This window comes from Pseudopipra pipra, chromosome 4 (genome assembly GCF_036250125.1).
Source record: "Pseudopipra pipra isolate bDixPip1 chromosome 4, bDixPip1.hap1, whole genome shotgun sequence".
NCBI lineage: Eukaryota > Metazoa > Chordata > Aves > Passeriformes > Pipridae > Pseudopipra > Pseudopipra pipra.
The window spans coordinates 21065804-21085955 of NC_087552.1; the positions used below are offsets into that span (position 1 = coordinate 21065804).

The 20152-nt window shown below is 38.3% G+C and overlaps 1 protein-coding gene across 1 annotated transcript in view; it reads left to right on the forward strand.

Annotated features, from left to right (window-relative positions):
* MMRN1 (multimerin 1) overlaps positions 1–17696 on the forward strand; it is a 45301-nt gene extending 27605 nt beyond the window's left edge. The window contains exons 5-8 of the mRNA XM_064651910.1: positions 1165–1338; positions 6011–7990; positions 14979–15125; positions 16264–17696. Coding sequence (XP_064507980.1) covers positions 1165–1338; positions 6011–7990; positions 14979–15125; positions 16264–16685 — 2723 coding nt within the window. The 3' untranslated portion in view covers positions 16686–17696. The remainder of the gene's footprint in view (positions 1–1164; positions 1339–6010; positions 7991–14978; positions 15126–16263) is intronic.
* Positions 17697–20152: the final 2456 nt, after the last annotated feature.

Consider the following 20152-nt stretch of genomic DNA (forward strand, 5'->3'; position numbering starts at 1 on the left):
ACATTTATTTTTTACATACCAGAATTTTGAAGAGTGAAAGTCATCAGAAGAAGATGCCCTTTTACATATGACTTGCTTGGGGTTTTTTTGGAGTCTTTAGACCCCTGTGCTTAGACAGGATTTCTGATTATAACTGTTTAGTGCCATGGGAATAGACGCTGGTGCCATAATGAAAAGTGACAAAGGATCAATAACAATACTGTAAATTTACACTAATAAATATTAGTATGTACTGCTAAAGAATCTCTTTCTTAGCAGTTTATTAAGTCATAGCATGGCTGGAATCATGTGTCTAACATCACGTGTCTAATGTAGCCCATTTAGGCTGAATTGTTGAAGGAGCTGACAAGATTTTCTAGCTTTGCTTATAGGGATTCGAGAATTTAATTTTATCAGCATCTTCTGAAAATCCCAGACTAAGTTTGATTACTGTCATCTGTGAAACTCAGATGGCTAGCTGAAGTCATGTGGAGTCCTTATTTCAAGATCAAGGTTTTCTTCACTGCCTTAAAAGCATCCATTTAGGCCTTTTTTTTTTCTGAATAGACTAAGAGTGTCAGGAAAAATTTGAGCAGATTTTAAAATAAACCTGGCTTCATAGGTTGAGCATCTATTCTTAATGACAGACTAATGATTATTCCAAAGTCCTTTATCTATTAGCTGTTTTTCTGTCTTGCTGCTGTGTTAAACAAGTCTTTATTTTGACCTGAACAATGAAAAGATGATGTATTCTTTCAGACACAAGCCTTGCAAATTCATGAAGTTATGTTATAAATAGTAAGTAAAAATGAATGCTTCTGTGATTGTGTTAAAGGAGATAGACTAAATGAGGGATAACTGAACACCCTGTAGGATGCTAGGGGGAGAAAGGATGGCATTATGTTGATTAAAATATGCTAACCATTCAAAATACTCTTGTAGAATTACAAATACTTTATAATGGATACGGATGCTTCAGCAATTAGTTACTGCTGTGCTGCTGAACCTCACTAATACGTGATACATGACAAAAATCAAGATGATTCACTGAAGACTAAAAATTCAGAAACTTTTCACCCCACTTTCAACTAATGTCTTTTAAGTCAATTATACTTCCTTTTTTTTTTTCACCCCACAGTGGTTTAACAGTATTTTTTTTTCTTCTAATTTTGTTCTCTGACCAAGCACTTACACAAAAAATGAACGAGAAGATTAGCAGTCAAGAGATGAAACTGACTTTTCTACAGAAGAAGGTTGACAGCATTGCGGCTGCAATGAATGATGTGAGCAAGATGCTTTCTTCTCTGGAAGGCAAAATCAATGAAGATAAGGGCAGAGACTTCCAGTCTTTTCTAAAAGGTAAGAAAAATAAATTAATGTAATCACTCACCCTGCAAGGTACCAAAAAAAAAAAAAAAGGCTAAAAGCCTTCATGGATTGTCCTGTTCTATTGCTCAACATTTATGGGGAGAACTCATTTTTAATTTCATTTCATAACAGAGGGATTTGTTTATTTCACCATTTTTTATGGTGTCTTTCATAGTGACAAAAAATTTGTATTCTTGGGTACTACATCCTCTACATGTTAACTTAAGCCATTATCAAGGCATTTTCAGTTACACAGAACTTCTGCAAATATTCTTATCTCTGTTTTTGTTTGTCTGACAGCACATAAAGGTTGTAGTATTTGCCTTGCTACCAAGTCTAACTAATATGCCTTAATACATAATTCACATATGCAGGAGAACTATATAAGGAATTCTGTGGTGGTTGTATTAATAATATGGCAAACATCATGCTGAATAATTCACTGACCATATTAGGCTACCTTTGATAAACATCTGTACTCGTGTTCCGTATATGGGAAAGACACAGTTAGAGATCAGGAGCTTGGACAGATCCTCACCAACAGAATTATACATCCATTTTTTGTGAATCCTGCAGCAAGACCTGTTTGTTACCCAACTACAAATGGTGCTTAACAAGCAGATTCAGACTGAAACTTTCATTTCCTTGATGTGCAATATTTTTCTCGTTTTTCAGGAATTTTCCCTAAACTGTATTTTACACTTTAGAATCCAGAGGACTTTTTCTACTGATTAAAAATAGAACAGAGAATCTGGAACTCCTTACATTGAGATAAAACTTCATGAAACAATAAGTACTTCTGTATACCCCTCAGATTTACCAAGTTGGACCCTATTTCTTGTGTTTTCAGTCCTCTGTCTCCTGAGTTGCTCCTACCATGTGCTAGATGGCTCCCTTGTATGCAAGTTTATTCCATCTCTTGATCAATGACCTGCTTTCACCCCTCCACATATTGCTAGATGGCATTCTTGACCTTTGGGTATACATTTAATTTGTCTTTGAATATTTTCCATTTCCCTTCTGCTTTCTCCTCATTCTTTTTCATATTCCACTCATTCTATCTGTCTTTTTCATGCTAGCCTAACAGGTGATTTGCTGCAACCTGCGCTCCTGCTTCTCCAGTCCCTATCTATATTTCAGGGTCTAAGTCTTAATTAAAATGTGCTATCCAAAAAAACCCCCATTATTTCACACTTCTCTTTAAATGTGTTTCAAACCTTTATTATTTTTATGTGCAATGCTTTATATTACACCTGTTTAGACAAAATCTCCAGTTGATGGCCCTTTTTTGATTCATCTTCTCAATCTATCTCCTAACCAAGTAGCTCTAATGAAAATGATGCTATCAACTACATTTCTTGACTCTAATAATGGGCATTCTAATACAGGTTATACTTGCCTTGTACATAGGTAAACAGCAGGAATGAGGGAAGGAGGGGAGAAAGAACAAGGTTAATGTTTTTGTTGGCTTTTATATGTAGTGACAAAGGGCAACTGTGGTTTCTGTCCAGAAAATGTCAGTCAGTTGTACACCAAATGCATAAAGAGCATCCTAAAGTATGGAAAGAGTTTCCATGCTGTCCTGTAACTTGGTACAGAGGTGCAGTATAGCACATTAGACTTGCTAAAAATTACACTTAGAAGCTCCACTGTAGAAAACTACAACTTTCTCCACTACCATTGCCATCCTGAAGCAATGCACTTTCAAAGCACACTTAGGTCTTTAGTTGCTTCATGCACCTCAGGCTTTTTCCTTCTTCATCTACTTTTCTGTCTTCTTCCCATGGTGCCCAGGTCCTTTGCTCACAATCCATACATCAGCTTTTTTAATTATCGCAGAAATTCCAAGTTCTGCCCAGCTTTGTATAAGGGTTTGTTAGGAGTGAGGTCTGATTCTGTGACCAAGCAATTCAGTACAGTTTAAAAAGTCTTTAATTCTTAGTTCCATCTATAAAGGGACTTCGGGGACACAAACCCGTCACTTGTTAATAGGGGGCAACACTCACTGGAATAACTGATAAGCTTCTCTAATTTGATTTGTTAAACCTGTTGTGCATTTTAAAAATTGCTTTCAGTACTCAGGAGGCTGTTTGCACTTTTTACTTAGGGAAAATAATTTGGTATTCTCCCTTTAATTTAATAAACTCTGCTTACTTCTTGATATTGTTTTCTTCCTCCTTCAACTCTATATTTTATAGACATCTTTCCTCTTCATTATTAAAATGTACATGCCTTTAAAAATGAACTCAACAATGGAGTGTTAATCACTTCCAAGTCAGAAATGTCACTTACAGCTGCATATATAACCTTAATTCAGTCTCCTGCGTACGTACATTTATTTTGCACATTATTCTTCAAATAATTGAAACTGCAAAGGGAGTATATGTTGACACAAAGTAATTACACCCTTTGGATTTGATCCAGGAAGTTAAAATTGAAATTTATAATATCATAAAAAGTGCAAAAGGTCTTTAATGTTCACGGGTAGTTTGGACCTTTCTATTTCAAAATGAGCAACAGAGAAATTGAGTTACATCCCTGAGTGCACAGCACGTATTCTCAGCTCGAGCTCAAGAATATACCCAATTGTCACCTACAGTACAAGTTTGGGTCAGGTCTTTCTGTGGAGAAGTGTGCTCCCACAGCCCCTGGTGGGCTTTGGAGTAGCACTTATTTACTTGCTACCTAGTTGTCCTGGCCAGCAAGCAGTGGAGAGAGAAACCCAAAGCTGTCTGTTTTATCAGGCTCTACACCCCCTTGGAAATGGGAACACCTGAAAACCAGAGCTGAGCTCCATAATGCACTTGCAATCCGGCTAAACAGAGTAGGAATAGGAGAGAGGGTGGCTGGCACCTTCTTGGCTGTCACAGAAAGAAAAGGTATAGATCCTGTGGAACACCTCTCTCAGCAGAATGGTCTGTTATCAAGATTTGTTGCTGAGACAAAGGAATTTAATTGATTCCTCACAGAAGGTTTAGAGTAATCTTGATTCTTTCCACAGCCATTAAACTTTTCTTCACAGCCCGCTGTGTCTCAGAGCACAGAACATTTTTCAGCATCATAAAGTAACCTGACCAAATCATCACTTAGAATGGTTTCGCTACATGACAGTTATTTGACTCTGCGTTCACATCTTGGTTCTTCCTCTCAGCTGCCAGGACATCTTTATTCTCAGATATCTCAGTGTGTAAGTGTGCACATACATGTGCATATTCATGTACATACATCTGTCTAGTCATTCACTTGCTCTTCAGGTAGTAAAGAGAAAAGTAATAAAGGTAATCTCAGTATTATCACTGTTGTTTATTATGCTTTGTGTAAAATTGCTGTTGACGGTAGCTGAGTTTGTCGCTTATGAAACTTCATGTTATATTTCTCAAGTGGCTCTTTCCCAGGCTAGCCAACTTAGTGTACCTGCATACTATATCCTGCCTGGAAAAAAGCCACCACCTGAACACATGAAAAACTACCGTGCTTCTCTCTAGCTTGCTGAACAAAACCATTTTCATTTGGAATCCTTTTGCACCCTTGGAGCCCAAAATTGCATTGCTTTTCATGGGTTTGATTTCCTGACCTTTTACTGCCCTTGATGAGAATGTACCTTCAAATAAGTTTTTAGAACATGCCTTGGTGTTCTACAGACAAATCAATAAAATCCAGGCTATAGAACTAATTGAGAGGAATATAGGGGAAGGCAACAGAGAATTTCTGCCTTTATCAATACAGTTTTAATCAGAGAACCTATGGTCATTGAGGCATTGTCAATGTTGAATGATTTAAGCATTATATCACAAGCTGGCTACTTGGGTAGTAGTAGTAGTTCATTTGTTTTAGGAAAAACATGTCAAAAATGCTTCAGTGTTTTCCTTTGGAGAAAAATTTTAATAAAAATCCTCCTAATCTCACACCAAAGCAGAACTACTGCTCTAATTAATTACAATATATTATGCAGCACTCTTTTTTTTATGACTGTCTTGACCCATCTAAGGCTATATGGGAAACATATTTTCATGTTGTTCACAGGAGCAGAATTCCCACACATTCACCTCTGCCTAGTACTTTTCAAAATCAGTATTCCTAGGAGCTATTTAAAGAGTTGTAGTCTGCAAGACTAAAAGTTTCTACCTTTAAAATGTCTGCACTTTGCAGCAGTTGTCATGTTATTAACTTAAGCTATTCAGTAAGGTTATTCTTTGTATTTTTGTTCTTTCTCACTACAGTGTTTCATATGATCACTTAGCACATACAGTAGGAAGGTCATAGTCTCTGCTTTCACTTCTTGATCATAATGGTTGGTTTTTCCTTTACTTTTCTAGTGGAGAAAAGACACATCATTTTATAAGAGAGCCACAAAAGCACACAGATCTCTTTTCAGTGCTCAGAAACCACTTAAGCAGGAGATCAAAGTTGAAACCACATGCAGAGTCTGAATTTGCCTTTTCAAAATAACAGCAAAACTGTTGATTTCAGTAGAAACAGAGATGAATCCTCAAACACTATTAGACATCTTCTACATTTCTCAGGTTTAAATTTTGCTCTGTGGGGCAGCGATGTGTGTGTTTTACTTCTGTACAACAGTGTGTTTTCTCACATTGTGGGAAAAACTTAGATGTGGCTAATACAATTGATTTGATTGTTTCCGTATTTCTCCTTTTCCCCAAAGGTCTCAAATCCAGAAGTGTCAATGAATTAGTCAAAGACATAGTCAAAGAACACTTTAAAGTATTTCAAGGTGAAATGCAAGAGAGCATGGCTCAAATTTTCAAGACTGTGTCTAGTTTGTCAGGTGAGCTTGAAAATACAAAAGAATTAGTCAAGCACCTGAATGAAACCCAACAAAAATTTGCTCAGGAGAATGACAGTGGGTCAACAAGACTTGACATTCTAGAGCTAAAGAGTCACATGGTGCAGATGAAAGAAGAAATGGCCCTCGCTTGTGACAAGCCTTTGAAAGCTTTACAAGAAAAACAGAAGTCATTGGAAATTAACTTGGAGCACCAACAGTCAAGAAGTGCCATTTATTATGAATCTTTAAATAGGACTCTTACTGAAATAAGAGATGCTCATGAACAACTGTTATCAGCTGAACAGTCTTCAAGACAAAGCATCCCTTCAGCAGATAAAGTCATGGAGTACAATCTTACAGAGTACATGTTCACACTACACGAGAAAGTAAAGAAACAAGGCATGATGGTGCTGGAGATCTATGATGATTTAAGAGTCCAAGACAGCAAGATCAGCAATCTCAGTGTTGCGCTGGAAATTCAGAGAGACTCTGTTCTGGGGGTCTGTGATGACATGTTGTCAGAGAGCAGAACAAATTTCCAAACACAGCTGGCAGCAACCCAAGAGAACATGCTTGTCCTAAACAAGAGTCTCTCTGACCTGTTCCTACCACTGGACAATAAGATGGACAAAATGAATGAGCAAATTAATGATTTGTGCTATGATATGGAGATCTTACAACCCTTGATTGAACAAGGGGTACCTTTTAGTCTGACTGCAGAGTATGAACAACAAATTCAAGTTAAAGATATCAATGAGAAGCTTGAAAACCTTACTACTGTCATTGACATAATGACTTCTGCAATGAAGGAGCTTTCCAAAACTCAGGAAGTACTTAAAAATGAGTCTCAGGCTTATCAGGAACTGCTTGAGAGTCGTATTAATGAATGCTCCATGGAAATAGAGGATGGCTTAAACAAGACCATGATAGTAATAAACGGTGCTGTTGATTCTATTCAAGATAACTATGTCCTGAAAGATATGCTGCATGCTCTAAGAAATGAGACTGAAATCTGCTGTGGCAGAGTTGAGAAACTGGACAGCATCCTGGCTTTCATTCCTGAGTTCCAACAATTGAATGAATCCCTCCAGACACTGCTCAATAACAAGAAGTATGAATTCAATTCACAAGTAGCACCATCTCTTTCTGATCTTCCATACAAGGAGTCTGACAAAAGTATCCTCCACAATTTCAGTAGACTTCTCTACATCTTAAATGATACAGCATCAAAAGTGGAAAATCAGCAACAAGATATCAGCCACCTAGAAGAAAAACTACTTGACTCTGTGGAGGAATCAAAGGACCATGAGGTCCGCCTTCTGAACGTAGAGTCAAAAATTTCCAAGTTTCTGGCAAACAACTGTGTCTCGCTGAAAAGAACCAATGCTGCCTCAGCAGAGAAAGAACAAGTGGTCTCACTTCAGCTTCAGACACTGAGTTCCAGAATCAAGGCCCTGGAAGCCAAGTCGATCCGTTTCTCAAACGTCATCCCACTAGTGAACAAGACGGCTCATGAGGCCTGGGGACTGTGTCAGGTTACCAACAACAGCATCCAGAGAGTGAACGCGAGTATCCCTGTGCTAATTAAATCTGCTCAGCCAGATATACCCCTGCTGCAGAGAGGCCTCAAAGAGCTCATTGAATCTGTCCTTGAAGTAAAAGCAGGAACTATTTTGACAAATTTAACTCAGCATGTTGACATATCAGTGGCAAATGCAGTGAACAATATCACCAGATTCCAGAAGCAGATGAAGCCAGTTATAAAGAAACCAGCCCCAGCAAAAAAAATAGCAGCAAACATCACCACGAGCCTGGCAAGCCGAAGCCAAAGAAACACGGATAATACTATAGATCCAGGTAAAGCATTTTGCTCTACTAAAAATCAGGGTGTTTTAATAAAGGCTTATGTAACCATTGTGACGAACTGAGTGGCAGAACTCGACTGAGGGTAAGAAAAAGTGTAAAGACTGCCAGAAAGAGCGTTTCAGAGGAACTTGAGATTACTCTAGTCTCTTGCTTACAAGAGAATTTGTTTTTCTTATGAGGAGACTGCACTAAGGCATCTAGAAGCTCCATTTTAATATTCCTAAATTCACATCTGATAATTTTAAGATACATGTGCATGCACACACCCTCAGCTGAGAACCTGACCCTTGAAATGTAACTGACAGTTTAGACAAAATCTAAAGAAAAAGATGTTGTGTCTGCATCTCAATTAGTAATTTCAGTTTAAAAAAAGTGTATACAAGCTGGGAGAGAAATATGGAGTTGCATCAGTACTTTGCAATGTCAGCAGGGATGAAAAGTATCAAAAATCTGAAGCAAGTGAATACACCAAATGACTGTAATGAGGCTTTTGCCTCATTTCAGTAATTCATTGAAATTACAGTTACAGTTATACAGTGTGTTCTTGCAAAAGAAGGAGTGCAGCCAATAAAGCACGTTTGGCTCAAATCCACCTGGAGAACAGCTCAGTTGAGTAGGAGCTTCCATTCTTAAAATGGAAACTTTGAGTGTGATTTGCTTCTGAGCTTAAATTCAAATGTCATCATGTGAAATGGATTCATATGAATGAATTCACAGAAGTACAAACTCTGAATTATGACTTTTGGAGTCATACTTGAGTGAAAATCAATAGCCCAAGATAATGCTTCATGGAAATATAATTTCTGGTACAATACATAAAATGAAGAGTGACTAAATGACTAGAAATCCTGAGATGATTCTAATTCATGTTAAGATGATACAGATTCCTTAATGACAGAGACATGCCCAGGTAGTTTTGAAGATTCAGACCTAAACCTTTTCTGTAAAGCACTCTTAAACTTAGGAATATTTCTAAAACAATATTTGGTCCCTATTGTATGCAGATGTGGAAATAGTAGGAGCTATCACTTTTGTTCATGTGCTAAGGCCATGGACAATCTTCTTTGTCCTCTCTCTTCCTTCCTTTCCCCGCCTTGCTCCTTTGTCTCCTCCTGTCCTAGGTACAGTGTTTCTCAATAATCAATGGAAAGGATCATTTTTAAAGCTCCAGTCCCACGAGTACCTTGGCTTCTGCTGAAAGCAATCCCCACCAAAGGATTTCAGTCCTTGATTACCTTCTCAGTTAGAGAGGGGGCACAGCTATTCCAGCAGGCAGTCACGCTTAAAAATGCACCAAGATTTGCCATGGTCTTACTACAAATTAGTTTGAATATTTTGCTACTTAAAATGTCAGTTCTTCCTTAGTCATTTCTGTGTTTTGTCTGTTCCTGGCACTGCATAGGATGGAAATGCAAAACCTTTGTTAAAATTAAGAGAAAACGAGATATGATGTCTTTGATCTTTCCCACATCATCTACTTTGTTGGAAAATATCTTGGTGCTACCTGCCTGGAGCACAGAAAGGTGCCACCTGCTCTGTCTTTCACTCCACATTAATGAATTAATGTCTTTCCTATTTATTATTTGTCTCATACTGAATTTTAACAAATAACTTGCTTGATAACATTGTATGTATTCTCACTCCAACAGAAAGTGCAGATCTTGCGGATGTTAACAAGCCTTATTTCTACGCAAGGTTTCTACGTAGCAATGTTTATTCAGACTTTTCCATCTATAATGATTTTTTGTACTCAATAATATTGAATGCCTAGCAAAGTCATATGTTACATTTCTGTAAGTTGAAGAAGTAAGGCCATTATCCTAATTAACAAGTATCCATCTTCTGACTGGGTAGATTTTGCTTCTCCAGGAAAGCTTTTTCTCTCAAGTTCCAGAACACCACCCAGAGATTTGTGCCATCTCTTCTAAAATTTGTCAAAGAAACCCTGAGGCATAATTGGCTAATTATAAAAAGTATTTAATCTTAGATTGTCTTTTTCAATTAAGAAAAAAAATGCTAGAAAGATGTGAATGACAATTCTCATTGATTCCAATATGATCAATATTTGATCCTACTCTAACAGATTTGGGTTCTCATTGGCTTTAATGTGTTCAGGATTTGATCCTGAGGTAACACTTTCCTAAGCAGTTAGTTGAATTCAAGACAAAACAACGTGAGTTTGAGTTGCATATGCAACTCAAAGGGACATATACCTTTGCAGACTTCCTATATTGTGGAATGAACTAAAGAAAAGGTTTATGTCAGCTAGAGGCTGCACTACATGTGTTAGGGGTGAAAACACTAACACTTTACCTGATACTTACTGTAATGGCAACCCAGGGTGGATAAAAAGTAGTGGTCTTAAGAGAGCTTCAACATCTAACATAGGGGATATGACAGCCCTTACAAAATATATATATTCAGTGACTCTTCATTAGTCTTGCATATGGATTATGGTTGGTCTTACCTTCCAATGCAAATACTGTTCTACTGCAAAAATGTGTGATATAGTGTAAGGGGAACTTAGCTCTGTTCCCATTTTCCTGTTGCTATTTAGTGCTGTGTCTGTTTTCTAAGGAGTCTAGACGCTGCAGTGCTTTCCATGTGCTCTCTTGGTGTGGGTTTTGCTTTATTCAGATTATGTCACCCTCCCACCAACATGAATAACTGAGTGAAGCTGTGCTTCACATATTTATGTACTTAAAAACAGTGTATCTTTGTGAGAGGTAATTTCTTTCATTTCACCATTTCCTTTGTATTTATTTCTGATTTTGTTTTCACAGGATTTCTGACTCTTAACAGAAATGCAAGCTTCCATTTTTGCTTTATCATCCAAGCCTGGAGTGAAATTAACCTATTTAAATGTTTTCCATATTAATTTAATTGCACAAGTGTAATGGTTATTCCATTTCAGTTTGATGACCTACACCTCAATTTTGCATATTTAGGCTTTAGACTAATGGATTGATGAAAATGGTTCTTTGTTTTTAAATTGATGATCCTAAAATCATCACACTGGAAGTATTAAACACCTCTGCTTAACAGAGAAACAAACTTGCCAGAGTCCAAGCAGCTCAGATGGGTCTTGACAATCTGCCCCCACGCAAAACTAGAGGGCACAGCTGAGGCACCTCTCCTCCTTGCTTTTTGCACAAGAGTACTGTGGGTGAACCTTTGTGCTTCTTTGCAGCACAAACACCCTAAACAGCTTATACCTGAATTTCCTGACAGGGCCCAGAGCACCTTAACTGCCCTGAGCATCCTGACCTAGCCCCTAGACTGCACACCCTGCCCATGGGACTGGGATCCCTCTTTCAGCTCAAGCCAAAATCCAAGGCCTTTTCAGTTCTGCTAGACTGTGACTAACCCTGGTTACCATGACCAACCTGCTGTCACAGGTGGCAGTGGAAGGCTTAGACAAATTTGTTAAAAAGCAAAGCCTTGCCAGTGAGTCTCAAGGTACAGAAAGGATTCCCTTGCTTTCTAAACCCCTTCTCAGAGAGGAGTCTAGGTGCAGCTAAACCCAATCTTAACCTCGGATTATTTTAATAGTTTAAATTTAAGGAATTACAGAGGTATGATTGAACTTTTGTCAATCTTTTTTGTCAAATTTTTGTCCCGCAGGTTTTGATGATTGGCAAAATGAGAACATTTATACAAAATGAATAATTTATTTCATAGAAATGATCAGACAAAAGATCTTAATCAGAACTATTAGTACACAATATAAACACTAAAAATCTACTGGTAGAGTATAATATAGCATAATGTAGTATAGCACACTGTAACAAAGCAATTATTGAAGCAGTCCTATTAAAGCTAGCAAAAAGGAATAATTATAAAGTAGAGATCTGATGAAACTCACCCATACCAATGCTCATGGGGAGACCTCTTTCTCTCAGCCTCAAGGAGTAACCTTGGAGGGCATCCCCAGCCAAGGGAGGAATCTCCACACATACACCCCAAGAAGGGTTATGTCAGAAGAACCTGACTATATGCAAGGAGACTGGACTTTCATAGTATAAAGTGATTGACTGCTAGTTACAGATCTACTAGCCAGCAGACTAGCTATCAAATCCTATTTCAATAGCAGGATGCATATTTCAAGTCTGGTGAACCAGGATGGTCTTAGCATACTTTAACACCAAGACAGCATCCCGGGTGCCTGCGGTTGATAACTTGCATTGTGTTGGATTATAGGTCTTATCAGGGGTAGGTTCTCCTGCCACACCTGCCATGCTCTGCTTGTCACCTGTCCTGGTGAGGCACCAGCCCTGCTGTCACCCCCAGCTCCTGGGTGCTGGCCCAGGTGAAGCTGTCTTTTTCCTGTTCCCTGACACTCCTTGCATCTAGAATCCTGGGGATGGCCATTGCCTGTATCACTGTCAGACTGAGAGTGCTGAACCAGAGGTGATTAATAACTGTAGGCTGACAACCAGGTTGACCCTGTGCAAGCAGGGTGGTTTAGTAGATTCTCAGGCACTTCCAATCTCCTAGGACTTCCTGAGAAACAGTTACTGATAACTAAATATTTTAAAAATGTTGGCCAGTTACTTCCTGTTCAGAAGAATTCCCAAACTTAACCACTGGAGTTACTTCCTTCCATAAGGAGACCATTAAATTGCTAAGTATTTGATTTGCTTCTAAATAACACTCTAGTAGGTACTGACAGAGCATCATTGCTTGTTTGAAGATCTGTTTGCACAGCATTGGCAGTCTATTTCCCAAAAGAGCTTCTGGATATTTGCCCTCCTAAAGAGTAGGAAAACTGAGCATTAACTCGAAAGAGTAGGAAAACTGAGCATTAACTCGTTATCCTCACTCCTACCATGCCAAGTGTAATAAGCAACTGCATTCAGTTTATTCTCTGCTATTAATAGCTACAATTTAAGCCTTTAATTTACAGTCTCCATCTTTTACTCATCTACACTAGTAAGTTGTGAAAGATTAATTAACAATAAAATACGTACTCTAGTAGGAAATCTTTTCCTAGCCTGAACCTCTTGGCATCTTACCCCAAGGAGGGAATACTCTGTCTCAGAACACCCTTCAGTAAGGAAAAAAGAAAAAGAAAATACTGGACATAGGAGTAGCTTCAGCCAGAAATGACAGCAGAAACATGCTATTGTAGCATAATTGGATAGAGATTACCTTCACAGTGGAGATCTATGGTATTTGCCTCTTACTCTGAAAATCCTAACTTGACTCAAATCCCTTCACAGCTTCTCCTATTTCTATCAAATGGAAGAGCTTCCCAGCTGCTATTAAGCAATGCTGCACCTGGAGGGTTAATATAACGTAGATAAAGCTATGCCTGAATTTGAATTAACTCCAAGGTTAAGTTCAGGCAAAATCACCCCTCAGCAGACTTTTAAAACAGTAGTCTCAACATCATTGTCATTTCCTTTTTGTGATCATTTTCCTGTTTCTTGGATTTACTTCTTGTTTATGATAAGCAGAGGCCAATTAACAGAGAGACTGCCGTGTTCTTACACAAAGCTTTTGTGTTGTGGGAATATGATATGGTCAGCACAATCAGCTATTTTCCTTCCTTTTCTGCTTTCCTTTCACGCTTGGTAAATATGTGGATGCTTGGTAAATGTAAGTGAAAAATAACTTCAATTAAGTGTGCAGCAAAACTATTATCTGAGAAGAAAACCATTATTTCCTCATGTCCAGTTGCCTGTGCTGTGACCCCAGTCATGACAGTCCCAAATTACTTTATTTCAGGCATTAAGGGATGGACATTATTTTCTGTGGAAGGAATTACTGTTGTGTTTTTAAATCATATGCTATATCAGAGTAAATTCAAGTGTCACTGTAGCATGTGCCTTAGCATTCTGCTCACTGAACTAAAATATCACACAGAAATAGTTTGCCTTAATGCATCAGTCTGTGAAACGGCTGATTACGAATCTGAAGATAACATGAGCATTACTGAAATATCTGTGTGAAGCTGCAGCTCAACATTTCCCTGCCAATACGTAGATCCTTTTATGCAAGACTTTTCCAGTTCTGACCTACCAATGTAGATTTACCATCACAGGACTGTGTGGAGTTCTTTTTCTAGAGGTCTGCTGGCAGTTCCTGGCAAAAAAAATTTGCTAAAACATATGACTTTTATTTAACCAAAACAAGAGAAAAGAAAAATGTATGGTTTGGGAACACCTTGTATTCAGAATTTTTCATAGCATTATTTAATTTTTAATGTGACCTGAATTTTCTTCCCCCTAAAACTATTATGACACCACATTATACAATTACACTCAGTAGTTGCTGTCTCAGAGCTCAGCAGCACTGGCCTGACAGATTTTTCCTTATCGGCTGAGTGTGATTTGGTCAGCTCATACATAGTCAGGAACAGAGGCAAGGACATCTTCAGCAAGGGTGCTCTGCTCTGCTCTATTTGGTGTAATTTTCATTGCCTGCAACAGAAAACTTCTACAACAATCTTTGCAGACATCCTGGAGTTGAGTTATTCAGGGACAAGTACTGGAAGTGGTTTGGATAGCATTAAAGATCTTTCATCACCAGGAGCCAGACTCTCCTGCAATAGTCGCTACATGTCTGGCTGGGTCATGTCATAGACAAGACAGTCCAACCTGCACACCAGCAGTACAAAATCTGTATTTTGGTACACCCAAGGATTAGCTGGCTCTGTCCAGAAAAAGCAGCATGATCTAACTTCTTGGAAGCATCTTTTACCTTATTGTGTGTACTTGACCCTCTGAGACAAGCAGAACTTGGCACTTAGAGGGAACTTTGAATATCTTGGGGGCTTGCTGAGTTCAAGTAAAGATAGATCGGACCAGCAAAGGGTCTGAACAGCCTGGACAGAATCTGAAGTTGTCCTTCACAAAGAATTTCAGCAGAAATTATGCATTGACAAAGAGTCTTTACAAAATACTGTAAACTTGGCAAGTGTTGCTGTAATGACATTGCAACTGAGGTTGTTGGTTCTCCTCTCTCTCTTTCACAGGGCAGTATTCAGCTTGTGTCAGTTCCCCGTGCCAGAATGGAGGAACCTGTATCAACGACAGACAGACTTTTGTTTGCGCTTGTCGCCACCCTTTTGGAGGAGTCAACTGCAGCGTGAAGCTGGGGAACGACAATTCCCTGAGCGTCGGCAAGTACAGAATTTAGTAGAGCAATATGCTGGCAGTATGGGCCTCTGCCCCAGGGCCTAATTAGAGAGCATTTGCTGGTCAGAGGTCTCACATTTCACTTTAATGAGTGCCACCTCTAGTAGTAGTGTCCCGTGTTTTGGTGCCGAAGACATCAATCCCAGTGGGTGACTCATGATCTCTTTCTTTAATATGAGCAGATGATGGGATTAAATTGGTTTGGGACCTGCCACAATAGCTGGAAAGCTCCCTGATGAAATGTGCAGAGTGGAGGGTGCGCAATAGATGTGTTTGAACATGATGTCATGGAGTTTGTAGGGGGAGGTAAAATCACATCTCTGGGGAATACTAGCTTTAACAGGGCCATAAATGCTCTATAAATACTAGTAGTTACCATGATGTGTGGGACTATGGCCTCAAGGAGTCATGTTAGGCATGCCTCTGGCTTTCATCAACAAAGGATGTAGCCCTTGAAAGATAATTTCAATTAAGAAAAAGAAAAAAGAAAGAAAGAAAGAAAAGTGGAAATTATGCTTATTCAGTCCAGAAAACAAGTAAATAATTTACATCCAGGCCACATGGAATGTGAATTATATGCACCTTTCAGCACTCATTTGGCTGATTTTCACTCATGACAGCATATGAATAGTGAATGAAATCATTTGTACAAAGGCAGGTAATGATAGTGTGCAGGCTCAGCTTGAAAAGAAACACATATACTTTTATTCCTTCATTTAACATCAGGAGTGCTAAACCTCTTCAGTGTTCATCTAAGATTTCCAGAGAAATTCTTGGCTTCAGCTCACTCACATGAACAATGAGAGAGATCCTGGGGTGGGAAAAACTAGGAGGCGGTGGGGGGTGGAAAGAAAGCCCTCTAATGATAGCTTAGTATAGGCAACAGAAAGTTCCCTTGCTGATTCTAAAATTTTTCTTTGGTGTATACACCTAGCACTAATTGTGAAGAAAATTATGTTTTTTACAATATAGAAAAATGCAATTTTGCAGAAATACTATATTTCATTTGCTCAAGCTACGGGATGATGTCATTTCAGAAAAGCTGCTTTTGATCTTTTGGCTGGTCTGAGTTGCTTTTCTACAATGTAACACCACTTGAAATTGTTCTTTATTCCATTCCAGATTTTTCAAAAGGATCATACAGATATGCACCTATGGTGGCATTTTTTGCATCTCATACATATGGAATGACAACTCCAGGACCCATCAGATTTAACAATCTGGATGTCAACTATGGCGCTTCATTTGCTCCAGCAACTGGAAAGTTCCATGTTCCATATCTGGGGGTCTATGTTTTTGAATATACCATTGAATCATTTAGTCCACGTGCCTCTGGCTATCTGGTCATTGATGGAATAGACAAACTCACTTTTCAGGCTGAAAATATTAATAGTAACAAGTACACTGACAGAGTAATTACTGGAAACGCTTTATTAGAGTTAAATTATGGTCAGCAAGTCTGGCTCAGACTGGCAACTGGCTCTATACCGGCCAAGTATCCACCAGTAACCACATTTAGTGGTTACTTGTTGTATCGTACCTAAGTCGGTCATAAATGTAAGCAGTTCATCAAATGAAGCAACCTGCATGTGAATTTAGCTTTATCTTTAAATACTTCGTTTCTTTAATTACAGTAAGTTTCTGAAAGTAATGAATGTAATGGCATTTGTAGTGCTGATTCTCCAAGATGTTGTTTGGTTGTAGCCATGTGCACAACCACCAAGAGTCAACAGGTTGGAGATGAAGGAAAAATAAACATTTTCCCTATTTAAACATGACTGGGAAGCATAAATCTAATTATGATCTACAGTTACATTGCATAGACATACTTACTTACACAAGGTTGCTGAGAATCAGTTCTCAATACAAAGCTGGTTTTGGTTATTCCTTTACACCCTGATTGCATACCAAAAGTGATGGATAGATTTTGATGACTTAGATGCTGGGTTACTACTTAGCTCATTGTATCAATAAATAATCATAGTATATAATCTGTTTGGAAAAAAATATGTTTCTTTTTATTTTGCCTAACATTATTCACCACATACTTTGATATGGCAGCATTTAATCAATTCATGGTTTTTTATGTAACCAGTATAATAACAAACTGAAGGGTTTTTTAATCTGGCAGCAAAAACAGAGAGAGATACCTTCAGATTAGAAATAAGGTACTCATTTTTAGCACTGAATATAAGTAGTCATAGGAAAAACACCAAAATGGATCTGGTGGATTCTCTTTGTTGCTGAAATATTTAAACCACAGCTGGATTTGCCTTAGGTGATAAGTTTTAGGGCAAACATATTGGCTTCACACACATTTTAGCATTTGACCTATAATGTACACAAGGTTAAATGATATAACCAAAGTTTTTTCTAAGTTTGACCTCTGTAAGTCTATGATTTTTTTGTTTCTGCATTATATTCACTAACTACTGAGGCAAGATGAAATGAACTTCAGTCTTCATGTGATTCTTCAAGCATCAGTCCAATAAAAAATTATTTTTAGTTCATGCTATGACTACGTGAAAAAATAAACCCTCAGGTTTGCACCGTTATCCTTTGCAAAGTCCCAGGTTGTTGCAGTTTCTTGATATCCTATTGTCTGGTGTGACTGGCTAGGTTTGTTTCTGATTGCTGCCTTTGTTAATGCTAATTGATCAGCTTTTATATGTCTCTGTGTTTGTCTCCCTCCATTTTCTTAAAAGCTGAAAAAAACTAACTATGATTTATGCCAATTTATTGAAGCCCAGTATGGTTTGAAGCTTCCTCAATTATTTTGTTCTCCACTGTCAGAAACTTTTTTTGAAAACATATAAGAATCTTCAGCTCTCTTCCTAGTATTACTTAATATACCTTACCAGATCTTAAGATGGATGTCCATGAAATGACTGAATTCGTCTCATGCTGTCTGTTGATAAGAGAATCTCTTTCCTCAGATGCATAAATCTACATTTTATTGTTCAAAACTTATATGCACATTCTCCACCAGAAACATAGGTACTGAAGCATGATCATGGGCATATGCCTGTGGCTTTTGGCTACCTGAAGTACAAAAGTCTGCAGCACTAAACAGCATCCACTCAGCTTCAGGGGGTCATCCTACTGTGGCTTGTGTTTAAGGACAATAGTTGAAAACTGATGAAAACTTTCAGTATAAGCCCATTTTCTGAGGCTCTAAATCCACTAATTAATTGTTAAGAGATCTTGCAGCATAAAAATAGTTATTAAAATATCCTATGTTTCCTTGAAGGATCTGAAAATACCCAAAACCAAGTCTTTAGTCTAAGGGTCAACTGCAAATCTTGTTAACAGGTTGGGATGTTTTGCTGTTGTTTGTATTTTTGCTTTGTTTTTTTTCTCAGGCCAGAAATCCTTTCTCATCTGTAATTGATGGATTCTTAAAGTACCATGAACCCTGAATGAGTGTGCTACAGACCTTTCTCCTGTTGCATACCATATTTTTCTGTAAACACTCAAAATCTTTGATACGGCACTAACTCAGCCTACCGTATCATTGAATTTTATCAAATGTAATGACCACAAGCCCCAATCCCTCCTTGTATGACTTTGTCATTTTAATGTGTTTAGTCCTCTTCATTCCTGCTGTGGTTATGGCTAAATGGCATGAAAATTACTCTGCAGATGAAATTCAAATGACCCACCAGAGACTGCATCTCTGTTTTAATGTGACTTTCTTCGCCCTTGCTGCCCTTCCCTCTAAATTCTTCAAACTGGCTCCTCATCTTCACAGACATTATTTTCCCCCAGCAACCAGATAATTTCTATATCACTGTAGTGGTTTTCTTTCCTATTTTCACCTTTTTTTTTCCTCACAAAACTAAAAATTTACTGGGCTAAAGTAAGAATTCTGATTAATACCACATTTGTAGGAGTAACAGTTATAAAACCAATTTCCCTAATATAAATAGCACTGAAGCTAATTCTTATTGTACTATTCAAAAGATAATAAAATATAATATTTTAAAAATATAATAAATGTACACTCCCCTTTTTGCACCATGTAACAATCCATTCAAATCTTTCCTCAGATGAATTAAAACTAGGTGTAGTTGTCTTTGTCTATTGTTAAAAACTAAAATGCAGATTCTTCACTGTAAAGATTGGTTTGCATCAGCCACTGAAGCTTATTTATGGGCCCGTGACTATGTACCTGAGCTGCCTGGGCTAATGAAGAAAACAATATTGAAAAATAACTGAGGATCAATAAAATCAGTCAGCCTACCCATTATGCAGAAAAGACAGCAATCAGTCTGAACTCCCAGGAGAACTTTTTAGGCATTAACCAGGAAAGGTAGTTCCTGAGGCACTTTGTCACCCCTCCGCTTCCATTTTCATGCTCTGATTTGCATTCCCTAATGATAGCAGGCAGCACATCTGAACGCTCATCTCTGCCCACAGCCCTTGTGAGGGACCACAAAGCCATCCTGAGCCTTTGTACTTCAGAGTGAGCAGTGTTCTCTTTATTTGGGGGACTCAATAACCATGGCAACGTTTTGTCTGATCCGGCGTTGACAAGCCCATCCAATTTACTCCAGAGTTTGCATTATCATTTTCTCACCTATACCAACCAAGTTATCGCAGAACACATTCTCCAGCCCCTCATACACTCAGCATTCACACTGAGAACAGTGGTTTGTTTTCCTCACATGCCATTTCTAGCCAGCACAGCCCTGCCTCACTACAGCTCATGCCAAGCTTCCCTGCAAACACAGGCCTGCCTGATGCTGACTCGTGGGTATTGCCGTCTGTCCCTACATCTGGGATATTTTTGTTCAATTATTTTTTTCTCTGCGATAATAACATCTACATTGGCAGCAAGCAGGAAGAAAGCCATTATTTCTGAACTCAGGCAGTGACTGAGTGCATCTATTAGGAGCAACTCTGCAGCTAAACCCCACCAAAATCAGTGGGTATCCAATGATTAAGCACCTTCAGCAGTGGGATAATTAGTGCATTGAGGCAGTTGCAAAACCCAATCTCCCTAGCTCAA